Source organism: Quercus lobata, chromosome 2, assembly GCF_001633185.2.
Source record: "Quercus lobata isolate SW786 chromosome 2, ValleyOak3.0 Primary Assembly, whole genome shotgun sequence".
Taxonomy (NCBI): Eukaryota; Viridiplantae; Streptophyta; class Magnoliopsida; order Fagales; family Fagaceae; genus Quercus; species Quercus lobata.
Window position 1 is genome coordinate 40,954,813 of NC_044905.1, and position 17,242 is coordinate 40,972,054.

General features: G+C 36.5%; 1 protein-coding gene across 1 annotated transcript; it reads left to right on the top strand.

Moving 5' to 3' along the window:
- Positions 1-9,526: 9,526 nt before the first annotated feature.
- LOC115975623 (probable pectinesterase 53) lies at positions 9,527-13,119 on the top strand. Its single transcript, XM_031096487.1, has 5 exons — positions 9,527-9,948; positions 10,352-10,541; positions 10,611-10,817; positions 11,166-11,401; positions 12,822-13,119. Exons 1-5 carry the CDS (start codon positions 9,548-9,550, stop codon positions 12,967-12,969), a joined length of 1,182 nt encoding a protein of 393 aa, XP_030952347.1. The 5' UTR covers positions 9,527-9,547; the 3' UTR covers positions 12,970-13,119.
- Positions 13,120-17,242: the final 4,123 nt, after the last annotated feature.

Below are 17,242 nucleotides of genomic sequence, written 5' to 3' on the forward strand. Positions count from 1 at the left end.
TCATATATATATTCATTTTAATTAGATAATACTAAAATGCTACAACAAAAGGAAAAGATGTAACGCTAAGATATATATTGGTACTAACTTTTTAATTTTTTTAAACCATCTTTTTTGGCTAAGTTGTTTGGATGTTATGAAGACTATGCTTGATGCGCTATGTAAGATTCAAACCTAGAATAATATTTTTATAGGGTATCTTGAGACCAACCACCAACAACGCCACATCCACCCATCATTGGCTCCACCATCATTGTTGTCACACCGTCAAAGACCCAAAACCACCAGTACTCGTACCCTTACCTGAAACTCACATTGCCAGCAATCCAAAAATCCAAGCCAACAGGCAAAAAGGCAACCTACAAAATGGAGCATAAGAGGAATCCGTTAGAGAGATTGAGATGAAGCAGCTATACCAGCGGGTTGTGATGGGTCAAGAGAGAGATAGAACTCCGTTCTTCAATTTCTTTCAGATCTGAGAGATCAATCTTTAGATTTCAATTTTGATGATGAGCTGAATCAAACTCCATTCGTCCATGGTGATCATCCATAACCAAATCCTATACAAATCAATTCATGAGAAAGGGGGTCAAATAAAAGATATCATAGGTAATGAATAGACTTCGTCCAGAAACTTTATGATTGTCCAAAGTAATTTTGTTGTTCATACCACAAGAGGACATGGAAGACCAAATGACAGTAAATTTCAGAGGATTTTCTACAAACACTAAATAATCAGACCACATTCTACCATTCAGATACGTGGGGAGGACTCCCTGGAATCCACCCCATTTTCTCCACTAACCCTACACATCTCCCACGATGGTAGTGGATTCGAACAAGTAGACCCACTAAAAACTCTCTATAAAAGGAACCTAGCCCCATCAGCCCAAGGTACGTTATTGACTATTGATTCCACTTAGAATACCTGAGATATAGAGAGAAAACTGACTTAATCGTCGAATGGTCCTTGGTCGGTTCACCTTAGTCACCTTCGATAGTTTATTTCTTCCTTTTCAGTTCATCCAACCGCCGTTGAAGCTCGGAGCACTCAGCCTACTGATTTTCGAGTATTATCAAATTCAATAATGCGAAATGTTTCAAGCAAAACAGTGGTGAAGATTTTTTTTTTTTTTTTTTTTTTTTTTTTTGTGTTTTCTCTTCTACTTGTTCTTGTTGGGGTTTGGGAGAAGACAATAATATCGTCTTAGAATTTTCAAATTGAGCATAAGACTTTGGAATTTTAGATTAAGAAGACAACTACAGCATTATAGACTTACAACCCCTCTGTTTTTTTGGATTTAAGTGTGGAATTTTGGGATTCTTTGGGGTCTTAAAGGCCTCTATGGAATGGGCTTAAGAATTTTGGGTATTTGGTGATGGATTGGTGGTGGTTTGTGTAACCGTGCTTGCATTTGGTGGGTTTTATGAACTAGGAATTTTTATTATTTTATTATTATTTTTTTTTCATTTTACCACTAAACAAACATTGAAAAATGATTTCCATAGCATTTTCATGTATGCAACCAAACACTATAAAATGAAAATGTTTTATTGAAAATATTTTATAGTGAAACAAATAGAAAATAAGATATTTTTGCAGGTTGAGAATTCACACATAGGTGGTGGTGGTAGGTAGACAGGGTAAACAGATTGGGTTGGGTAGGTTTGGGTATGATCCAATAAGGCGCAGGTTAGAGACAGGTTGTAAGACTAATGATCTCACCTGATCTTTCATAGGTTGGTTCAACCTAACATGACCTCTATTTTTTCATACTCAAGAATTTTTTATTTTTTTTTATTTTTTATAAAATAAATGAAAAAAAATCTTGAGTACATTCCTTTTGTCTTCCTTTTAATACAAATAAACAAAATCACTCTACAATAAAAAAAAAAAAAAATTATTTAAGGATATGAGAAAGGAAGCAAATGTGGAGTGTTTTTGTGTTTTTCTCCCTAAATTGGCCTATTACCCTATATTAGGTTGATCAATGTGATTATTCTTATTCCTAGATTAGTTATGTAGTTAGATCAATGTACATCATATATATATTGTGAACAACGTAAGTCTTGTTATAGATTAAGTCTTTTAATTCCTGACAAAGCAACCAAGTTAGGAATGAAGCTTATGTCTACTTCAATTCCACCTTGATTCTTGCTTCTATTGCTATCATTGATTCCTGATCAATCGATTGAATGTCGTGAAATCAAATTTCATAGAAAGGCTTTTTCTGTTGGCAAATGACTCATATGATGACCTAATCAAAAGAGTATAAATATAAAACTTATGGAACGACTCAAGACATTGGAAAAAGAGTGAAATCAAGAGAGAAAGAGTGTATGTGTCTCCTTTAGGGTTTTTGTAATTGTACTCTCAAATCATTGACCCCGTAGATGAGAATCAACTGAGGATTTACATGGTGTGTTCTTGATGATCAAGTTGAAGCTACTTTGGCAAATACACATACATTGTTGTTGTGAAGGAAATTTTCAGGAGGTTCTTGGAGTTAGTCAAAGGTTCATTATGAGTGTATCATCCGTGGAGGCAATCCATATAATTGAAGACTTTAGACATTCTGGTATAGTGAAAGTTATTCTTTGTAAGTTGTCTATGAGTAGTAGAGTTTAGGAAAGTGTTTTTCCCAAAATTGTAACAACTTCTCTTGCTATATAGTGGGCTTCATTGGGAAGGTTTCTCCTATAGTGGTTTTTCCTTTAGAGCATTTTTTTTTCCATTAGTTTCCCTACATCACCATATGGCCATCTCCATTGTGTTTGGTTTTGTGCTATTGGTAACATATTATGTTTAGCTTCTTGTTACATACCTGTAGATACCACATTTTGTACCCTTTATGACTCGAGCCCTTGTTCCCAATGACGACATTACTCAAAGGCCTAGGGTTGGTTTAAGGCCCAATCTTGTAAGTCTTTAGCTTAAAGAATGTTTTCGTGAAAAAAAACCTACAAGAACCCTAAGTATACGTGCGCATGTAGGGTTTCAGAATACTTGTATGGAAAGTTTTTGATGTAAAATTTATGTAGAGATAATTGGAATGACCATCCATTTTGCACCCTAAGTATACACCCTTATATGATCACTATTGTAGACACTCAATTTTGCATCCATGATTTAATCAAGGAAGATGACTGGAATGACCATCCATGTATCCCAAAAATCATGATTGCATTACATGCATCAATTTATTCATTGTATATCATAAAAATGATCTTGAAGTTCTAATGGTCACAACGGTGTGCCCGGTTTCTAAATCGGACGATCGGATTGAAAGATATTGCACGATCAAGTTTCATAGTTAACATGCATTGTGTCTAGGTAGAGTCAACCACACACAATTAATTTAAATTAATTCTGATTGGTTAAACAATAAAAATCAATTAAATAATTTTGTGATTGGTTGATAATTAGTGTTTAAAATAGGGATGCATGTATAGGAATAAATGGGATGATTGGATAACAATAAAATTGTGGATAATCTAAACTTTATCAAGATTTATTTTAAGGAATTTATCCACAAGGTAATTGTTCCTAAAAAGTATGAATTATCCGGAAAAGAGATAAAAAATCATAGACTAAGGATGAAAACACGTCTAGGTGCAAGGACTGGATAAAAAAACCCTAGAAAGAGAGTCCAAAAGGCACCCGAACAAGAAAGAACATTCGGCATCCAAGAGCACCATTCGGCACTTTTGGAGTGCCGAATTGGCTCCTTTTGGGCTTTGGCCCAACTCTTTTTGGGTGACGGTAAGGCACACCCTTTTCGATCTTTTCGCAGAAGGACGAGTCCCAATTCGTGTTCTACACATTGGAGCTATTTTTTAAAGTCTTCTGGCCTCTAAAAATAGAGATTGAATCTCATAATTCAACACATTTTTTTTTTACGCTCTGAGAGGCATACATTTTAAGGCTCTCAAATTGCTGATATTTGCTGATCCTCTATGATATTTGCTGCTAAAATTAGGGTTTTTAGGTTTCAAAGATAATTGAATAAGTTTCTTTGAACCCTAAAACATTATCTCAATAATAAGAAATGCCCCATGCAAGAGATTGTTTTCAATTACCCTATTTTTTTTTCCTTTTATGATTTTTGTTTATGATGATGCATGTTTTCCTTTATCCATAACATGAATTGTTAATCATTTTCTGGTTAAAGTATGATCTTGATTTTGTTTATGTAATTGTTATGATCTCTTTCTTAATTCCAATAATTTGCATATGATCAATGCTTTTTCTTGAAATTAAAAACAGATTTACATCTTTCTTAGATGTAGATCTGAATTTTTTTTAAAACAAAAACAGATCCGCATCTTTCTTAGATGCAAATCTGAATTTTTCTTAAAACAAAAATAGATCTGCATCTTTCTTAGATGCAGATCTGAATTTTTCTTAAAACAAAGACAGATCTGCATCTTTTTTAGATGTAGATCTGAATTTTTCTTAAGTGCTTGGATCTGTGTTCTTTACATGCTTTATGCCATCATCTAGGTGCTTGCATGCTTCACGCCTTGTTTGTCATGCCATGTGCTATTGCAACCCTTTTGTTCCTTTTATCGTATTTTCTTGTGTTTTGGCCTAATGGTTAGGACCCGATCTAGACCTATGGTCTTTGTCATTGTCCATACACCAAGGCCCATATCAAAGGGTTTGGATCACCCTATTTGCATGTCTATGCTTGCTTGCTTCGATGCTTTATGCTTGTGCTAGCCTCTCTAGTTCTAGGCTTTGCCATGTTTGGCGCCTTCCGCGGGCTCGACCTTGTGTGGTTACATTCGACGCTCATGAGGCCTTGTTCGGGTGTAACCATTTGGGAGGCATCTCCGAATGCCAGGTTGCTCCGTGCGTACCCTTCCCTTTTCTGATCCGCGCGATGTTATGGTTGCCATGCTTGTTTGTGCCACCCATTGGCTTTCTACGCATCTTTACATGCTTACTTACATGTTCATGCATGAGTTGTGCTTGCTAGTTTGTCATCCATGCTTTAACACAATGAAGTTATGGACATTCGATCCAAACCTACATTTGTCCCTTGCGGACACCATCTTTTGTTGGTTTCTTGCTTGTTTGCCTTCTTGCTTGTTTGCTTGCTTTCTTGATTCTTTGCTTGCTATGTCTATCATGCTTATCTACTTTATGCCTCTTTCATATGCTCTTTGCATATTTTCCTTCCATTGTTTGTCTGCTGGTTTCTTGTCTTTGCCTTTGCATGTACACACATGGAGCGAGAACGCATGGACATAGGGCACGGTCTCCTAGGCGCAAGAAAAAAGGGCGAAGACACAAGTATGTAGATATAAGCCAAGCAGCAATGTTCAGTAGTTTTAGGGGTTTAGCCTCTCTCATTTGGTTATGTACACTTTTAAAACCCCTTCCTTCCTCCTTCCCTTCTCTCTTAGATGGTTTGTATTAGGTATATCATGCCATGTACCATTTGTCCTCATCTCTACAGTATGGCGACTTTTGTTTACTTTCCTGCATCTATATTTTGGGCCATGCTCTAGGGATGTAGGCGTTTACTTTCCTGTTTTGTGTGCTTGCATTGTGCATGATGTATGTATATATATACTTGCTCGTCTATATTGGTGTGATTGTCATAGTCTATGTCACCTAAGGCAAAGCGATGCCTAATTTTCACTGCGAAAGTAAGGTGACATGTCGTCGGATTTTCATCGGGGAAATTTGGTACTTTGCCTGAATGCCTTAGGAAAATAGATTGGGACCACACCCATTCAAAAGCCTAATCTCAAAGCCCCCATGCATGCAAAGCCCCAAAAGCCAACACCAAAATCATGTTTTTTACTACCAATCTTCGAAAATTAAGGTTTTATCAAAACAAAGGACTGTCCTTGGATAGGCGTTATGGGGTGCCTAACACCTTCCCCACACGTAACCAAACTTCTAGACTCAAGAATCAATATTTTTTTGCCATCTACATTAGATTAGGAAAAATGCATTTTTTCTTAGCTTAGGATTGGTAATAAAATTAGCTAGAAATAGGTGACCAATCACATCGTAGAAAAACCCAATGATTGGTGGCGACTTCACTTATCTTTGGTAATTCCCTTAAAATTTGGCCAAGATTCTTGCCACACCTCCAAAGGTAGACCTACCTTCCTCCACCGAGAGAGAGAGAACACCCGAAACTCTACGTGAACACCACACACCAATCAATCGAGAGAGGGGCCTCCAACGAGCCTCACGTGTAGGGGAGCGTCGCCATGGCAGGTGGTTGAACGAAGGCCCATGAAGACGGTTTTCCACTCCTATTGAGGCCAGGCGACAACAAATCCATTATCCACCTCTCCGCCTGGTCCACTTGGCCGAGGTGTACTTCTGATGAGAAATCATTGTGAGCGCTTGCGCCCACAATACCTAACATATTTACTTGTGGATTGGTAAATTGCATAAGTGGACTACATTAACAACTTGTCTAATTCACTAAGTAATCCAACAACCGAAGTCTAAAACCATAATTATAGATTGTATCATTTTATTCAAGTTTAATAAGATTCAAGTCTCTCTTTTCTCTATTAATTCTCTTAATTCTTGTTGATATCCATTTTTGTGACACATTTTCTGGAAGCCTGGTTTACACAAACAGTTCCAAATTTAATAAAATATGCATATTTTCCATCTTTGTTATTTTGCACTTTGATTTCGTTCTTGTGATGCACAACTAACCTCTATTAAATGAATATTGGAATTTTGGGCTTGAATCTCTCCATTTAATCAGCATTTAATGAGTCCAAGGGGAATTTTGGGCTTGTTCTAGCATTTTGACCATTGTAGGAAACACGTCCCCTACATTTCTATTCTATCTTTTTGGCTTTAAACCATAACTCTCATAAATCTTTCAAATATCTCATAGGAAATAATTACAAAAATTTTATATAAACAAATCATCTAGAGTAAAATAAATAAGATAAATTAGTAATTGAAACTTCCTACTACTATCTCTTTTACTTATATACATAAATTTTCTTTCATTTTGTGTGTGTATATATACTTAAAACATTAGATTGAGCAAAAACAAACAAATTAGGTGTGTTTTGAATGAAAAATTCACTGTCAGGGCCGATGATTGAATATAATGATAGATTGAGACTAGAATGTGGTGCAGTGGCGATAATGGTAGAGGGTGATCAAAGATCGACATATTATATGCTAAATGAGAGTGAGAGATTGGCCTGGTGAAGAAGAGTTGTGGTGTTGGTGGTCCATAAAGGGAGACTGACCTTCATTGGTCTTAGAGAAAGAAAGATTGAGAAGAGTGAGGAGAAAAAACTGAGAAAGTGAAAATCAACGAAGGAAAGATTTGAGTCTAAAATTGCGATATATGGACAAAACTTGTCCCAGAGATAAGATTTTTTTTTTCCCACAAAAAAGGTAACTTGCTTCACCCACAAGTCGACTTGACTCACCCATCATTCAACTAGTCAAGTTTGGGTTGATCCATTCTTTAGGTCCAAAAATTCTTAGTTATATTTGTCCTTACCCTTGAAATTAACGGGTCTAAGCCCAATTTTATCAAGTGTAGTGAGGTAAAAAAAAAAAATTTGCACCTCCACAGGGCAACATAGAAAAGAGAGTGAGAAGTTGGATGATTCCAAAAACAATTGAAAAACTTTGTAAATAGTCTTCTTCCTCTTAGAGGATTCATGGCAAAGATGTGAAAATAGCTAAAAAGCTATTATAACAACTCAAGTCATAAAAATCATTTACATCAAAGTTGTTACATCTAAAATTTTTAGCTTTCAGCTACAGTAAGCTGTCATCCATAATAGCTCATTATAGCATCAAGTTAAACATAAAACTCAATTTTTTATTCTACCCAATAATTAAAAAATCATTTCTTTCTCACTCTCCCTAACGTTTTTTTCTCTATATTCTCCTTCCTCTTAGACCCCATTTCTCTCTTTATTCTCCTCCTTCTTAAACCCCAACATCTCTAGATTTCCTCTCATCTCTCTTTTTCTCTCTTCTCTCACTCTCATAGTTGTGTTGTGGGTTATGGTGGTTCCAGTTGTGGCCGTGGGTCTCGGTGGTTCAACCTTGGTTGTGGGTATTGGTGGTTCAATCGTAGTTGTGGGCGACTGTGGGTTCATGGGTTTGTGGTTGGGTTGATTTTGGAATGGGTTATGGTGGGTTCATGAAGTTTTGTGGGTTTTTTTTTTTTTTTTTTGTCCGGGGGTGGTGTTGGTGGGTATGGGCGGCAGAGAAGAGAAAGAGATGGAGAAGAAGAATAAAAGATAGAGAAAGAGGAGAGACTAAGAAAAAAGAAAAAAAGAAAAGAAAAGAAAAGAAAAGAAGGTAAATTACAAATTACACCCTTAAAGGTTGGGGTTGTTTGGATTTTACACTCTGAAGTTTTAGAATTTGGATTTTATCTCTTGAAATTTGGGGTGTTTGGATTTTACACCCTAACGTTTCAGAATTTGGATTTTATTCCTTAAAGCTTGGAATTGTTGGATTTATTTGAAATTTACTTCCTAAAGTTTGGAATTATTAGATTTTACCCCTGCAAATCCTAAATCTTTAGGGTGTAAATTGTAAAATCTAAATACTTCCAAATTTTAGAGAGTAAAATTCAAAACCCCTAAAATTTAGGGGGTAAAATCCAAATTCTGAAATGTTAGGGTGTAAAATCTAAATATTTCCAAACTTTAGGGGGTAAAATCTAAATTTTGAAACTTTAAGGTGTAAAATTTAAACACTCCTAAATTTTAAGGGTGTAATTTGCAATTTATCAAAAAAGAATATAGAAAGAATATTTAAATGAATTGGTAAAAAAAATGGAACTTTTGATGTTTGATGTAAGGTATATTGTAAACTAATGTGTTAAAATAGATAAACTAAATTTTTGAGTGGTTAAAAACTAAAATTTTTAGCTCTGAATGATCTTCCGTCACTAAATTTGCCACACAAGTAAAATGTTTGTAAACCCATTCTGAGTTTCTGACAGTATTTTGCATTTGAATAGGCCTGCAAGTGAGTCAAGACTAACCCAGCTATTCTAAGCCACTCTACAGTGAATTTGGAAAATAATGTAATCGAACCTAATTTCAGGTCCAATGATTTGACGGCCATGATTATTTTTTGGGTGCCTTGACGGTAGTGATTTAAGGGTAGGTAAGCAGTCCACAAGGCATAAAGTTGGTGACAAAATATTATTCATATCAACGGTAGCACAGCAGCAACATGCCACTATCCCCTCACGAATATATTAACCTACACACAGAAACAGTGGGAGAAACACTCACGGGCACCACCAAATAAAAACAACAAAAAAAGGTGCAAAATTTTTAGGAACAATATTTTTGTAATCGATAAAGTGCAGCCTGTCTTGTGGCTTGGATTGTTTGCTTCTTTCTCTTTCTACATGGATGTCAGTAGAAGCACCCGTGACCTCTATTGCACTTTCTGTGATTGATTCCCTTAGTTCAGCACTAAACTTACACATATATAAACAACAAATGCCACAAGCCGCTTTCTATAGAACTTTTTAAGTTCCAAATTACATTCCCTCTATATATGCTAATTCCCTCGTCACTCCTATTTTCATTCTCTTTCAATATGTCAAAAATAAGACACATTTTTTATTTTATACTTCTTCTTCTTTTGTTAAATTTAAGCCAAACATTATGTCACACCAAAGGAATTCGACCAAGGAATTCTGCAGGGAAGCAATTATCGAAGAATGTGACACAAACCCAATTCTCAGAACAGCAATTTATGAAGTGGGTGAAGTTTGTTGGCCGCCTCAAGCACTCGGTTTTCAAGAGTGCAAAGAATAAGCTATTCCCTTCTTACACTCTTACTGTGACTAAAAAGCCGGCTGCCGGAGATTTCACTTCAATTCAGGATGCCATTGATTCTTTACCATTCATCAACCTTGTGAGAGTGATCATTAAAGTCCATGCAGGAGTTTACACGTGAGTACATGGGCTTTATGTTCTGTGATTCTAGTTGGATTCTCTTTTTATCATCTATCCTTTATTTAATTAGCCATTTGTCTTTATTTTTGCTTTGGGCTCTGCCAAATTGCTTTGACTCTTCTGAACCATGAATTATATATATAAAGATTTTCTATACTCAGTTTTAAATTAGTTTGTCTTCAATTTGGTATATATAGAAGTGATTCTCATTTTTGTTTTTTGTTGTCTTTTTCTTGTGACCCAAATGCTTTAGGAGTAGGTGTTCTAACCAAGCTAGGCCTTGCAGTTTATGAATTGTCTTTTGTTTCATCACTATTATTGTTGGAGCAAAGTTTCTTTTAGGATTGTGATAAATGTGAAAGGGTGAAATGGGTCACATTAGAAAATCTTGAATTTTCAGGGAGAAAGTTAATATTCCTCCTTTGAAATCATTCATAACCATTGAAGGAGCAGGGGCAGATAAAACAATAGTTCAATGGGGAGACACAGCCCAAACACCTGGGCCAAGAGGGAAGCCCATGGGGACCTACGCTTCTGCAACTTTTGCTGTGAATTCCCCTTATTTCATTGCCAAGAACATCACATTTAAGGTACTAAAGTAAAGCCATCTCTCTCCTTCTCTCTCTCTGCCTGTCTGACTGCTAGAGAATTTGATGCAGAACACTACCCCAGTACCAAAACCAGGGGCAATTGGAAAACAGGCAGTGGCATTTAGAATATCAGCGGATACAGCAACATTCTTGGGGTGTAGATTTTTGGGAGCACAGGACACACTTTATGACCACTTGGGTAGGCACTATTACAAGAATTGTTACATTGAAGGTTCTGTGGACTTCATCTTTGGCAATGCTCTCTCTCTTTTTGAGGTTAGATCACATTCATGTATTTATTTTTTTGATGAAAGATCACATTCATGTATAGATGGTCACCTAAATAAAAGTTAATATTAAATTGTTATTTCAGATTAATAAAATGTCAGACTTTTGTTTATCTATATTTTAGTGGATTCTAGGAACACTACTTGTGGATTCAAAGATTATCTTTTAGAAAGTAGAAACAAATGTATTTTGCTTTTTGTGGTTTTCACTAAGTAAAAGTTACTATATATTAAATTCCTATGTTAAATGAAGGGAAAAAAATTGATTGGTGGGGTGTGTGTTTAATTATTGATTTAAAACTAAATAAATATGATGGTTAATTTATGATAATTGCAGGGATGTCACGTGCATGCAGTAGCACAGAATATGGGGGCCCTAACAGCACAAGGGAGGAGCAGTCTTTTAGATGACACGGGGTTCTCTTTTGTGAACTGTAAGGTCACGGGCTCAGGAGCACTCTACCTTGGGAGGGCATGGGGTCCTTTCTCTCGGGTCGTCTTTGCTTACACATATATGGACAACATTATCATTCCCAAAGGCTGGTATAATTGGGGTGACCCTAATCGTGAAATGTACATCTCTCTCTCTCTCTCTCTCTCTCTCTCATAACTTCACTAGCTAATTGCACCTCACTTTTATCACTTGCAAAAAATAGTATTGTTTTTATCACATTTCCTCTCTTTTTTCCCCCCTTCCTTTTTAGCCATATCACAAAGAAGTAGTAACTCTTTGAAAATACCAATGAATAACTAAGGTCTGATTGAAGTACAGTGCATTAATTGGCAGTGCACTAGGGTACAAGGAGAAAATCTATTTCCCCTGTTAATATTTTATTTCTTATATATTTTATAGTATCATATCATTCAAAATTTAAAATAATTGTAATATAAATATTTTTAAAGTTTATAATATATAATTTTAATCATAAAATATATCAAAGGAAGATGACTTAATTTTAGCATAGACATGCACTCAATAATGATGCCTTTCCCATTTTACTTAGAAAACAGAGGTTGCAAAGTCCCTTTCATGTTGATGTTGTACGTTGCAATTGTTAACTTACACTTTTTTCCCAATTAAATTTCTTAAAATTTTCCCACTTTTTGAAGTTTTTGATGCACATTAGTAACCTTGAAAGCACGTGATTTGTGAAAATGGGTCCAATTAATGTGTGTCCTTAGGGCATATATTAACTATTTATTTTGAAAATTTTTTTAAGAGGAATTGAAAAATCTGTCAAAACAGTTAATTACTTTTTCATTTTTCAATAAAAAGTTTCTTCAAATAAATTACACTAATATATGCCTTAAGAGTATACATTAATAAATCCCTATAAAAATAATATGGAATTTCATGTCATTTACCTACCCATTTTTCTCTAGTGGATTTAAAAAAGAAAAAAGAAAAAAATAAAGAAAAAGAAAAAGACAAATACCATAATTTCTTCGGCCCCAATTTGTTGCCGTAGGGAGTAGGGACATTGCATTGATATCCTGTGGTCTCCTCTCCATATCCTTATTTATATAGGTTTAGGTATTTGTCTTTTCTCTTCCAGAGAAGCCTTAGCTTAAAGCAATATGCCAACATATTTTCTTCTTTAAACAGCTATGTAATAAAATGGCGTAAAAGCCCAATCCAAAACTACTCGAATGAGCCATTTATTTTATTATACAAGGAGGGCATATCCGTCATTAACTGTGTGTCCTTTTGCCCTTTTTCTACTGCAAAATCTACGTGTACCACTGTGCATTAAAAAAAGAAAAGAAAAAAAGAGCATATTATAAATCACTAAAAAAATTGAGTCTCGCCGTTTTACTTTAGCCATCATATTTTTAATGCATGCCACGCTAGCATAGGCATGGTTTCTACAAAAGCCACCTTAATTCTAGCTTGGTTGATTTTTGTTAGTAGTTTTCAATTTGGCCATAATATTAATAGCATGCGCCTGACTGACTCTGATTGAGGAGGCTTTGAATTTATATGTGAATGCAGGACTGTGTTTTATGGGCAATACAAGTGTACAGGACCGGGAGCAAGGTTTGCAGGGAGGGTATCATGGTCAAGGGAACTTACTGATGAGGAAGCCAAGCCTTTTCTTTCACTTACCTTCATTGATGGTTCCGAATGGATCACATTATAATAAAATTCTATATATTTATATTTATCATTTTTGTAAAACTCATCTTGGCCTTCTTTTATTTATGAGGTCGCAAGAGAATCTAACAAATTATGATATTTATGTATTCAGCAAAAAAAATTAAAAAAAAAAATTATGATATTTATGTTTTAAGCTTCAATTTGCTTTTAGCTAAATATGCAAATTTAAGAACTTCAACCACCGTACACCTTTGATGCAATGGTCACTCCACAAGTATAAGTGATTGTGGGGTGTGGGAGTTAAGGACTGGGGTTCAAGTGTCTAGAAATGAGCTTTATATACATATATACTTAGATTAGACTAGAATAGAATTTCTATCTTGTATAAAAAAAGATAAAAAAATTCATTAATTAATTGAACACTTGACTTAGAAGCTAGAATTGTACCCAAAAAATATATATATATATATATATATATATATATATTGTAGGGGTGAGACTTGTGAGAGTATCCATCGGTGGGTCATTAATTAATCGAACACTTGACTTAGAAATTAGAATTGTACCAAAAAAAAAAAAAAAAAATTGTAGGGGTGAGACTCGTGAGAGTACCATCATCATCATCAGTGGGTAGGATGAAATGGGGTCACCACATAAACATGGTCTTTACCTTAAGCTCCTTAGCTTTTAGGATCTTTTCTTTCTCCTTCCAATTGCCTCCCCAAACTTCCAGTCTCCCAAGCGTCGGGGTCAACACATGAATGTGGTGTCGGGCTGGACTAGCAAGACCTTGTAGCCTTTGATGGCCTTTTTGGGCCTAAGCCTTCAAGATCTTTTCCCCTCCAATTGCCGTCCAACTTCCACTCTGAAAAGCGTCATTGAGTGAGTAGGAGATTGTTGGGACTTGGGAGATACTAAAAGGGGAGGGGAAGATCCTGCTTAAACACATTCAACTATATGCACTCATATGCATCGATTTCTTCGTCGAATCTCAAATCATGCAAATTATTCACAATTATTAAATATATATAGTAGTAATATATATACTAAAGCATGTTGATTGATAATGATATGGGGTGATATACATACACACATACATACATATATATATATATAAGCTACAACAAAGAGGTGCCGTCGTTGTGAGGGCACTGGGAGCGGAAGGGGGTATAGGTTACAAGTGCAGTGCTATTACAAGTGTAAACTAAGGAGAGAGGGGAGAGAGCCATTTGATTACAATTGTAGTTCTGAGTACAAAGTAAAAGCTCTGGGTGAGGAGTATTAAGCTTCTGAGGTAATTCTCAAAATTAATCCTGCCGAAGACTGAGGAGAAGAGTCCCTTTTATAGCTGGAGGGAGCTTCGGATCAGATTAGGAGACTGCGCCAATTACGGAAGGTAAATTGCTTTTTCTTCAGGTGAATGACTTTTCAGCCGAAAGCAATAGTGATTTCCATTATTCTGCTGGGGTACTGTTGAGTGAACAGTAACTGGTCACTGTTTATGAACAGTATCTTGTCCCCTTGCTTTTCTGGAATAGTAACTCTGTCGGTCAACCTTGCAATGCGGGTACTGTTCTGAATAGTAACCGGGTTTTTAGCAAAGATGATTCTGGAAGCTTTAGGCTGGGCTTCTGGAGGCTGTTCTGGAGCATTCAGGAGTCCGTTCTGGTGTTGCTTTTAATCGCTGTCCAAGTTGTAGGCATCATAAGGATCTTGAGAATCCTGGAATGGGTCAAACTGGTAGCGATTACAAGAAGCTTCAGAAGAGGCAGGAGAGTTCTTTTCTACTGACTCAAGCTGGGCTGACTGGAGAAGTAGCTGTTGGGCAAGATCTTTAAGTTCCTTGCTAGACTTTCCGGAGAACTGGGCGGAATCTAGGCTAGACTGTGATCTTGTGCGATGGGCTATAGTCTTCTGAACTGGAAGGGGAAAGTCATTATACATTTTGGTGATAGCATCAGTAGGTCTGAACCTATCCCACCATTTTGTAAAGAATTCCCGATCGAGTATATTCTGGTTGATTGCATAATTCCACATGCTTATCCAATGGATCTTGTACATAACTGTCATGTGCAGGATGGCTGGGAACTGGGAAGAATGCTTATCAGTCTGGAAACTGGTACTAAAATATCTTAGTGCATCCTGTAGGGGTTCTGGGAAGTTTTGAGGAGTTGATCCAAACATTTCCCACCACTTGAGGAACCACGAAGGGATTTGTCCTTTGAAATTCTTATCAAATTGGATGAACCATGAATGATCATAGGTCATATTCTGAAAGAACAATACCTTTTCAAATGCATCCATATAGTCATAATAGTTGTACAGGGGTTCTGAGCCCTTGAGTACTGTAAGTTTTCTGAGAGTGGAGGGATGTCCCCAATCTTTGCAACTGACAAAACTCTGGATTATGAACTTATGGTAAAGAACAATTGAGGGATTAGTTCTTTCTCTGATGTCTTCTATTCTGGCAGACTTTTCTTGAAGAAGGATGCCTTTATAGAACCTGATACCTTTTTCTGGGCTTTTGGGAAGGAAATGCCAATCATGAGGCAATACTTCCGTTGCTAATGCCAACGGATCTGTTATGTGGGCCAGGTGTGGCTCAATATAAGAGATGTGCTGAACAAAAGGCTTTTTGATGTAAGAAGCTCTACCTGTTTTGGGAGGGAGAGTATAGGACTGCTTGGGTACGATTGGACCAAAGGGTTCTTCTACTTGTGAAGGAGAAGCTACTGCTTTGGGAGGTAATGTGGCTAAGGCAGAATTGTAACTGTGTTGTCCTTGGGGCCTTTGGTAGTTTGGTTTGGGAATTGTGGAAACCAAATAACGATTGGCAACAGCAGATGGCGACATAGGTGCAATTTTAGGTGAACTGGAAAAGGGTACTAAAGGGCCAGGGTTCTGTGCCTGACTGGTACTCCTAGTGTTATGCTGTTTAGGCATTTTGGGAGGTTGGGGTTGTACGGGCTTTTTCCCGGACATTTTGTTCTGGATTCTGCAAAAATTCACGGGTTAGGAAATCAGGGATACTATTTTGAGTTCCTGCAATGAATTCAATGTCAAAATCGAAAACTGAAAGAATGGCTTGCCATCGTGCAAAAATCTGTTTTGATGCAATGTTTTGAACATCTTTTTCTAAAACATGTTTTGCAGATTTACAATCAATTCTTATTAAAAACTTTTGATTCAAAAGATCGCTTTGAAATTTTGAAATGCATAGTACTATAGATAAAATCTCTTTTTTAATAGTACTATAGTTGAGTTGAGTGGGAGTCCAAATTCCTGAATGAAAACAGACAATTTGTTCAGGGGAAGTGGGACTAGTACGCTGAAGGAGAATGCCACCATAACCAATGTTAGAGGCATCTGTCTGAACTACCTTGAAGGAATTTTCAGAGGGGATTCCAAGGCAAGGGAGTGTCTTGACATATTTTTTGACCTGTTGAACAACCAGTGTATGAGTGGGTGTCCAAGGAGGAGGATTGGTTCGAAGTCTATCAAAAAGAGGCTTGCATTGCTGCCGAAGGTTTTGATAGAAATCAGAAATGTAATTGAGGGATCCTAAGAACCTTTGAAGCTGGGTCTTTTCTAGGATCTCATCTGGAAACTTTTCTGCAAACTGGATGGCTCTATCTATGGGTTTGATGACTCCATGTCTTATATCAAATCCTAAGAACCTGACACTGGTTTGGAAAAGCTTAATCTTCGGGGCCGAGACAACAAGACCATTTTTCTTGATGGTTTGGAAGAATGTTCTGAGATGCTTCCAATGTTTGTCTAGGGATTCAGAGAAGATTAGTACATCATCGATGTACACGATGGTATGACTGGAGAATGGATTAAAAATCTCATTCATGATGTTTTGGAATTCAGAAGGTGCATTCTTAAGACCAAAGGGCATTACATTCCATTCGTAATGGCCAAAGGGTGTGGTAAAGGCTGTCTTGTACCTATCAGACTCACTGATTTGTATCTGCCAAAAACCACTCTTCATGTCAAACTTACTGAAGACCACTGCTTTATTAAGCCTATTAACTAAGTCTCTTTTGTTGGGGATAGGGTACCTAATCCACTCTAAGACTTTGTTAAGGGGCTTGTAATTAATGACAAGTCTAGGGACACCTCTTTCTATCTCAGCGTTTTTCTGGACATAAAAGGCTGGACAAGACCATGGTGACCTAGAGTTTCTGATGATTCCTTTTTTAAGAAGATCCTCTATTTCTGCCTTGCAAGTATCCATAAGTTCTTGACTCATTTGGATAGGTCTGGCTTTGGTAGGGATGTTCTTTTCATGGAAATCTTTGACATAAGGTAGT